This window comes from Papaver somniferum, chromosome 1, assembly GCF_003573695.1.
Source record: "Papaver somniferum cultivar HN1 chromosome 1, ASM357369v1, whole genome shotgun sequence".
Classification (NCBI taxonomy): Eukaryota; Viridiplantae; Streptophyta; class Magnoliopsida; order Ranunculales; family Papaveraceae; genus Papaver; species Papaver somniferum.
The window spans coordinates 221302975-221312886 of NC_039358.1; the positions used below are offsets into that span (position 1 = coordinate 221302975).

At 38.0% G+C, this 9912-nt stretch overlaps 1 protein-coding gene across 1 annotated transcript; it reads right to left on the minus strand.

Annotated features, from left to right (window-relative positions):
* Positions 1-4034: 4034 nt before the first annotated feature.
* Positions 4035-5490, minus strand: LOC113360728. The gene is made up of 2 exons (XM_026604199.1): positions 5030-5490; positions 4035-4659 (listed from the first exon to the last, which is right to left on the minus strand). Exons 1-2 carry the CDS (start codon positions 5488-5490, stop codon positions 4035-4037), a joined length of 1086 nt encoding a protein of 361 aa, XP_026459984.1.
* Between the last annotated feature and the right edge of the window lie 4422 nt (positions 5491-9912).

Here is a 9912-nt window from a genome sequence, read left to right on the forward strand (position 1 = left end):
TTGTGCTTTTGTGCTTTTTCTTTATGTTTCGGTTTGAATTTCGACTAGTCACATAGGTCTTGAGGTAATTTTGACTAGTCATACTGGTCATGAACTTCAAATGTGGTATAACGACGTATAAAATATAAACCAAGAAGCTTCAGGTGGGTTCTGACTTCAAACTTAGAAGGATACATCATCCAAATCGATATATATGAAGCTCAGTGTCGATTCGAACTTCAAATATGGTATAACGACATACAAACTATGAACCAAGAAGCTCCAGGAGGGTTCTGACTTTAAACTTAACATGATACATCATCGAAATTGAAAAATATGAAGCTCAGTGTCGATTCAAACTTCAAATATGGTATACCGGCATACAAACTATGAACCAAGAAACTCTGGGAGGGTTCTGACTTCAAACTTAGCATGATACCTCATCGAAATCAATAAATATGAAGCTCAGTGTCGATTCGAACTTCGAATTCGGTATAACGACACACAAACTATGAACCAAGAAGCTCCAGGAGGGTTATGACTTCAAACTTAGCAGGATACATCATCGAAATCGGTAAATATGAAGCTCAGTGTCGTTTTGAACTTCAAATATGGTATACCGGCATACAAACTATGAACCAAGAAGCTCCAAGAGGGTTCTGACTTCAAACTTAGCAGGACACATCATCGAAATCGGTAAATATGAAGCTCAGTGTCGATTTGAACTTCAAATATGGTATAACAACATACAAACTATGAACCAAGAAGCTCCGGGAGGGTTCTGACTTCAAACTTAACATGATGCATCATCGAAATTGATAAATATGAAGCTCAGTATCGATTCAAACTTCAAGTATGGTATACCGGCATACAAACTATGAACCAAGAAGCTCTGGGAGGGTTCTGACTTCAAACTTAGCATGATACATCATCGAAGTCAATAAATATGAAGCTCAGTGTCGATTCGAACTTCAAATATGGCATACCAGCATACAAACTATGAACCAAGAAGCTCTGGGAGGGTTCTGACTTCAAACCTAGCATGATAAACTATGGACACAATCACTTGTAATATGTCCTTCTATACACCAGAGTTTGAGGTTTCTGTATTGCAGTGAACAAGCATAAACATTATCCCAAGAAAAGACTCAGTAACAACCATGGCTAGTACTTTAAAAGTTAAAATTCAATCTCATGTGTCTAATGGATCCGACGCTATGGTCACAATTTGTTTTTCGTATAGCCATATCATAATCCTCCCCCCCCCACACACACACACACATACGAAAAAAAGAAATGGTGTAACCATATGTCAATGTTTTGTCATGTTTGATAAAATGTGTCAATTCATCAGTACATGCGTGTCTAATAAACCATATATTATGGACTAAATAAATCCTTTTTCCGCCACGGATTAATAGGTGTGTCTATTGCTATCCTACACTTTCGACACATACATAATTATTTAATGTGGCCATATACGCATCTATGGATACATGTGATGGGATTAGACTGAAAACTATGACCAAATGATACCCTATGGATACAGTTGATGGGTTTAGGATTAAACCCATGACCAAATGGTGCACTATGGCTACATGGTAACACAAAACGTGGCTATAGTTATACTGATGACCAGTAGCCACACAAATAACCCGAAACGTGGCTGGGCTGTAAACCAAAAAACGTGGCCTATGTGAAGGTTTCTACTAGTGTATCTTGTTCTCGTATTATTGCCTCTTCAGGTTTATCTTGTGCGTAAATATGACAAGCCTTAATACTCCCGTGAGTAAAAAGCTTCATGACATTTACGTCTTTTGACACAATTCAGCTCCCTAATGGAGGGTGTCGTCCTTATATTCCCCCTGGTTTCCCCTTCAAGGAAGCTTACCTCCCATCCGGTAATACAACAACCAGTTGATTTTGCAGCCTCTTATCCCTCCACCGATAAGGTTTATGGTTACGAGACCGCACCCTAAGTGGGGTATCTTCGGACCGAGTGCATCATAGTCAGGACTTGTCAAGAGTGGCAAGGTACGCTTTAGACGCCCCGGGGACTCTTGACTCAACCGTTTACCTCGGCGCCCTGATCGAGTTTCTGCACTCCTTAGGAGAGACTTTCTTACCTTGGTCTCTCAATCTAAGGTAATGAGCTTAGACTGGAAATTTAAGGCACCTCTCCTGGATGGGATTTTTCGTTTTTTTTTTCTCACCCCAAATCTCCATGACTCAAGTTCCAGGTTCGATGTAGCTTTCCCTTGAGTCATGTTTATCAGGTTTCCCCAAATGTGACGTGCGATAGGTCTTACTTGTTGCCTCTTGCATTTTTGCGAACTAGGTTGCACGCCACAGTTGGGTACCTCTCTTCTATGATTATATACTTTGTTGCCTTGTACTAAGGTCTTACTTTAAGGTCTTACATTTGCCTTTTTTCTTGATATGATATCATCTTATGAAAATAGAAAATTTTCATTCCATTCTTATTTGTGAGTTATATAACTCTAGTACATAGAATTCTTACTGATTTCTCATACATGAAGAAAGATATTCATATTACTCTTCTGCTCTTGTCATCTTTTGTGTTTCTTTAAGTTCATCGATGCTTCTCAAAACATTTTTTCGCATAATATCTTCAATTTCCCCTGTGCGAGTATCATCGCACATGGTACTTTTCTTCTGAGAACACAACTTTTGGCTCTGCACTCGCTCTCCTTCTTTAGAAGTAATCTTCCTTACTCGCTTGATGTTATTATTCGCAGAATATTCTGCTTCAATACTCTTCATTTCTATCTTCCCAGATTTAGACACTACATCCACCATTAATCTTTCACCCCCTTTGACTATCCTTAGCATGTTGCTTCCAATTTCTTCGTTTGTATTCTCGCTCTTCGCACTTATCAATATCAATTTCCTGACAATTTCTACCTTCATTTGTATCTCCTCTTATTATGCCTAGACCTTGAGGTAAAGGAAATTTTATGCATTGGTGAAATGTCGAAGCCACACCCAAGATACTATGCAACCATGGTCTCCCAATCAGAGCATTATATGGTGATTCAACATCAACAACACAAAATACGACTTCTGTTGGCAGACTTCGCAGTGGAATTCTCATTTTGACTTCTCCTTTTGGCTTGTTCGCAGCGCCATTGAATCCATAAATTTTGTAAGTTGAAGGAATTAACTCGCTATTCCTTCCACCCATAGTCTTGTATGTATGATAAAAGAGAATATCAACAGAACTCCTAGGATCTATGAGTATTCTATTTATAGCCCATGTATTCTCTTCATCTTCTTCTTCATCGTCATCATTTATTTTTGCTTTCGGATTAATTTCCAACTTAACCACTAATGGACATTCATGTAATTTTCCTCCTCCTGGTGTTTCTTCCGCACTGAACGAAATGGCCTGTTTTTTCCAATCCTTTAATGGCGATATCTTCGCAAGGTTAAGAATTTCTCTTCCATCATTATCTCTCGCATACACACGGCTTAAGATGTTGTCATGAAAATCTTTTATATTTTTGAAAGAATGTATAATCGAATTGCAATATAGGTTCTTTGCCTTCGCACCTACTTCAATTACAAATGTATTTTTTCCTTTCTCCTCACCATATGTATTTCCTCCTGGTGGTAGTGGTGGTAGATTCGGTGGCTGCTGTACTAAGAAATGGTTCAGTTTTCCTTGCTCAATCATTCTCAGTATGATTTTCCTCACATTTATGCAATTATTTGTTGTGTGACCATGAAAGCGATGATATACACAGAATTCTTTGCTCCTTCTGTCTGGTGGTGGCTCATCTCCTACATTGTGTGGTTCAGGAATTTCTTCCATTAGTATAATAGCTTCCCAGACTTTGTCTACTGTAGTATTCAACTTTGGCAAGATTATTTGTTCCCATATCACCTTTCTATTCCCTTGTCTTCTATTATTATATGGTTGTTGAACTCCATAACCTTCCATGGGGTTATCCATTCTTTGAATCTTATTATTTCTTCCTCTAGCTTGGGATTGCGCTTCTTTATATTCTCTTTCAAATTCCTCCTAGTCTGCACTACCCATGGCTACCAGTTTCCATCTCTGTATTCTTCTTTCCTTGATTTCCTTGCGTTGTACTCGCAACAACATTTGTCATCCTTGGGAGTAAAATTGCATTCCCAGTGTTTGCATTAGGCATTGCAACTGGATAAGATTCCATGTCTCTCTGCTTCTCCTCAAGTGCAATATACTCTTCTTGAAATTCACGCAACTCCGACATTGTGATGGTGTCTTTTATCCTGAAAATCTGTGTATATAATAAATCTGTAGGAAAAAGAGCATTGACAAAGGCTAGTATAAAAAATCGTTCATCTACTCGTCTTTCCATTTCACTACACATGGTTCTCCAACGTGTTGTTAGATGACGCAAAATTTCATTGACCCTTCTCCGAAGTCCAAAGGCCGTCTCAATTCCTGGTCTTGACATATTATTACTGATATATTGTCCTAAGAAGACGTTCTGTAGATGACGAAATGATATAATTGTTCCTACTGGTAATCCCTCAAACCACTGCAAGGCTTCTCCAGTCAATCTTGAAGGAAAATATTTACACAGCACCGCATCATTTTCTTCCCACTGCAATAAAGATCGGCTATAGGCTTTTATATGTTGTACTGCACATGTACTACCATCAAACATACTAGTGAATACATGTAAATTGCGGTATTATTTTAATTTGAATTTGCCTCGCAAAAGGTGTTTTTCCAGCTTCCTCTGCTGCTTCCTCTAACTGCCTTCTTCCACCATTTTTTCGCGTAGTCATCATTTCTCTCAATTCAGCCATTTCCTTGAGAATTTCTTCGCTCATAGTTTGGTCTAAATCTTGTTGCATAGGCCTTTTTAATCTGGCTTGTCTTAATCTATTCTCATGATTATTCTGACGTATAGCCTCTTCAATCTCTCTTTCTTCAGTTTCTTCTCTTCTTCTTCTACGTCTTTCTCGTTCAAATCTCGTACGTTCGCGCACAGCGTTGTTTCTCTCTTCCTATTGTTCGCGTGCATATTGGTACCTCAACATTTGTCTACCATGTAATATAATTCTCCCTTGTTCCGGATCATGTTCTCCATCATTATCTGATGCGTAACGAGTACGATGACGTTCGGTTGCATCTTGAAGTCTATTGTTCCTTTGATCTTCTTGTCTGCGACGACGCTCATGTGGTTGTTCGTATCGGTCATTTACTGTGTGTCTCTCGTTGCGTTGATCTTGTAGATTATCATCTTCTTGCAAATTCTCATCGATATTATCTAATGTTTGTTCTCGCCTGGCATTTCTTCGATTTGATCGACTTTGTATTGATGAACTTCTGCTGGTTCTTGATCTTGATCGCGTAACACTTCTTGATCTTTGTTCGTGCAATCTGAGATTCTTTTCTCTTAAATCATCATTTTGTCGTATCAAATTCGCACGCTCTTCATCTTCTCTTTGTCGCTCAGCAATCAATCTTTGTCTAAGTTCTTCAAGTGTCATATTTTATTCATTTCCTTCAATCCTTCCTTCATCTCCAGTTCTCTGTCTTTCATCTTCGGTAGAGTTCGTATATGTAGTATAAATACTCACTCTATCATAATCAATATCATTATTCTGCTCTTGTGTACGCTGTAATCCATTCGGAACATCATTTCTTTGATTTGTTCTTTCTCCTTCCTCTAATTGCTCACGAATTTCACCTCTTCTTCGTTTGACAATTCTTTTACTTCTTCTGGCTACTGCCGCTTGCTCAACAGTAGGTCTAATTCTTACCATTTCCACTTTCTTGTATTATCAAATGAAAAATTATTTTGAAAAGGATTGAAAAGATGTAATGATGAAAATCTCAAATAAACCTGAAAGAAAAGTTATATGTTTTTTAATTCTGGAAACTTGATTTTTAAACAGATTTACCAACAGGATATACCACTCCAAGCTGTTTCTAGCTTCAAAATGTAGTTGCAGGAAATCCTACAACCACATCCCATATGAATTTAGACAAGATTCTAAGTAATCATAATGAAAATCTTTTATTATTTATTAAGTTCTATAAATGGTTACAAGATAATACAATGACTTTACTTGCTCTCCAAATAAACTTTCTCTCTCTTAGTTTCTTGTCTAATACTCACCTCAGATCTCTTCCTCAATACACAGTTTCCTTCCCCTTATATAGGGTACTACATAGTGGATGACAGCTAATAGATCCCTTATTTTCGGAATCACTGTGCGTTACAAACGCTCATGTATATTCACTCAACTTCGCACACGTTACACCTTCACACAGATCGTTACACTTTACTTGTGACTATGCTGACATCATTAAACACGTCATCCTAATTTTAACATGTGTGATGGTCTTCGCTTAAGGTATATGACCTTTACTTCGCATACATAATGAATGTGCGATATTTCACTCCTATAGTCGAGCCTCTAAATCTTATTGTTTTCTCCCCGATTATTGATTTGTCTTTCTCTTTCAAATTCTTCTTGATCCCTACTTCCCATAGCTACTATTTTTTGTTCTTCTTCCACTGTCTACTTTCCTTTACTCCCATGAGATGTACTTGCAATAACACTTGTTGTTCTTGGAAGCAGGGTATTTCCCTCATTTGAATTTGTTATCACAACTGGGTAGGACTCCATTTCCATTTGTTTTTCTTCGAGGGCTATGTATTCTTCTTCAAACTCACGTAATTCTGCCATAGTTATTGCATCTTTTGTCCTGAAGATCCGTGTGTACAATAAATCTGTAGGAAAAAATGCATTTATAAAGGCTAATATAAGGTTTCTCTCATTTAATCGTTCGACCATCTCACTACACATGCTCCTCCAACATGTAGTTAGACTGGGCAAGCTCTCATTGATCCTTCTGCGTAAACTGAACACCTTTTCAATTCCCGGTTTAAGCATGTTATTGCTAATGTAATTTCCTAAAAAGAAGTTCTGTAAATGGTGGAATGAACAAATGGTACCCATTGGTAAACCTTCAAACCATTGCAAAGCGTCTCCAGTTAGACTGACAGGGAAATATTTACAGAGTACCGCATCATTTGCTTCCCACTGTAAGAGAGATCTGTTGTAGGCTCTCATATGTTGCACCGCACATATGCTTCCATCAAAGATGTTAGTGAACGTCGGGAGATTGCACTTAGGTGGTATAACCGCACACTGTATTTGTGTAGCAAATGGTGTTCTTCCCATTTCTTCTATTGCTTCATCTAGTTGTCGCCTACCACCATCTCTTCGCGCCTTCATCATTTTCCTCATCTCTGCTAATTCTCTGAGTATTTCTTCATTCATGATTTGATCCGTATATTGTTGTACTGGTCTTTTTAACCTTGCTTTTCTTACTTTGTTATCATGCCTGTTTTGACGTACAACCTCTTGTATCTCTCTCTTCAACCTCCTCTCTCCTTCTTTTTCGTCTTTCTCTTTCATTCCTTGCGTGTTCATGTGCAACATTATTCCTTTCAGCTTTCTCTTCTCGATCACGTTGATTTCTTAACATTTTTCTTCCTTGCAACGTAATTTTTTCTTGCTCAGCGTTATTTTCATCATCCTGTTCATCATATATGTGATAACGTTCGCCATGTTGTTCACGCCGGTCTCCTCTACGATATTCTTGTACGCGATAATTGTTATCATGCGGTATGTATCGATCATTATTCAGTTGTTTCTCTATGCCATGTCCACCGCGTTGTCCTTGTATGTTATCATCTTCATAAGGATTTTCGACAATATTGTCCATAGGTTGTTCTTGCCTAATTTCTCTTCTATTAGATTGGCTACGTCTTGATGAGCTCTTACTGGTTCTTGATCTTGAGCTTGCACGGGTGGTGCTTCTTGATCTCCCCCTTGCAATCTTATATTCTCTTCTCTGAAATCGTGATTCTGTCGCATCAAAATCTCACGTTCTTCATCTTCTCTCCTTCTTTCTCCTAACAACCTTTGTCGGAGTTCCGCGATTGTTATATCTTCTTCATTCCATTCGATTAATCCTGGAGCTCCAGTTCTTTGTTCTTCCTCTTCTGTTGAATCCGTATTTGCGGTATGAATGCTTACCCTGTCGTAATCAATAATGTTCTCTTGTACTAGCTCATTTTGGATTTGAGTATGAACTTCTTGTCCTCTATTATTTGTTTCTCCCATCCTTGAGGATCCGGCGATTTCACTCCTTCTTCTCCCAGTTATCCTTCTACTCCTCCTAATTGTTGTTGCTGGTTCTGTTGCAGTTTGTCTCACCATCTTGCTTTTCTGTAACAATTTCTCTGTTTTTTAAAGATAAAAACACTTTCAGAGATTTAGATTCAAACTTCCAATTGTTTCCAAGATTATGAATATCTTCTAACCAATAGGATTCATCATTCCAAGCTGATTTCTAGCGCCAAAATGTAGTTGCGGGAAATCCTACAACTACACCCTTACTAAAATCTGCAAATCAATCTAAGTAACCTCCATGAAAACCCCAAGAATATTTATTAAGATCTTCAAATGGGATACAAAGTAACAAGCAAACTCTAACTTGGGAAGCAAATAATCTTTCTCTCTCCTAAATATCTTGTCTACCATCTCCAAAAAGTCTCTCCTCAAACAAGATAGCTCGACTCTTTATATAGAGATTTACATAGTGGATGACATCTAGAAAACCTTTATTTTCGGATTTGGTGTGGGTTATTAATGCACACTTACATTGACTCTTATCGCACAGACTCTATAACATCACACGGTTCTTCACAATTTACTCGTGATTAAGCTGACGTCATGTGATACGTCATTTAGATAAGCTTATGTGATTCTCATCGCTTGGTCTTGATGATCATTATTTCGCATGTTTGACTAGTGTGCGGTATTTTGTATCTACACATTGAAAATCGAGGCATCTCTAGTTATTAATGCGGTAGGAATAAAATGTGAAACTGCAAGCTTTTTTGGATTAAAGCTTTGCATTCGGCGGTTGGGTTTACATAACATGCAGTGGTATTTATTTAGTAAGTAGGGACATAACCAAGATTTTCAAATTAAAGAGGTCCGCGAATTACATATTAGTTCACAGTTGTAAAAGAAAGATTCGTTGAAAAAACGACAAATGGTATTACCAATGATGTACCATGGGAGGTGACATAGCATGTCGGCATTATTGAGTATTGTGTAATAAGCGTAGGGAACACCTAATGTGGTTACGTAGGGGACGCCTAATGTTATGCCCCACCATGTCATAAGCGTGTTCGATGTTTAAAGCATTCAATTATTTTCAACCCATCGTAGTCCACAGACGTACACTCTTTACAAAGTACAGAAAAGAAAACAAATTATAATAAGTATCACAAGTCTCCTTCACCCGTAAAGGAAAAAAAATATATCCATATCTACTACTTAACAAAACAACCAACTAGTTGGGTTGGACACACCACCAATTTATTAAAAGTTTATTCGGATTCTCAAATCCATTGACAAAAAGAAAGAAGGGTACATTGCAAACTAAAAACCTAACTCACTTTCGTAGGAATCACGGTTGCACTTAACATGTGAAACAAACCTTTAAGCCCCATAGTGACCCCAGAGGACGGGTTTCGTCTCGTGAGGGCTTACAAAGAGTTATACCCACAAAACTTTTATCGGTGTTGACAGCCGGAGGATTCCTACTTAAAATGTAATTAGCCATGTGAGAAATACGGATGGTACATGCCTTTGAGTCATAATCTCCACTTTTCTTTTCCTGAATTTTTCTATCTCCCAAATTATCTAACACACTACTGAAATAGTTATCATCTAGACCTTCGATTTCTTGTGACGTGAGGGTTTTGTTAGGTAATTCTGGGATTGGCTTACCTCCTCCGATTGGAATACCAGTCAACTGAAAAAAATCTACAGGGGTCAAACCTATCTCAAACTCACGGAAATGAAAGGTTTTACTCTTCT

What these genes read in the sequence shown, in the direction of transcription:
- LOC113360728 (XM_026604199.1), bottom strand. Translation starts at nt 5,490, where the DNA reads ATGACACTTGAAGAACTTAGACAAAGATTGATTGCTGAGCGACAAAGA. An exon ending in CATGGTAGACAAATGTTGAG is followed by an intron (nt 4,660 to 5,029) that starts GTACCAATATGC and finishes TGTATTCACTAG; the next exon opens with TATGTTTGATGGTAGTACAT.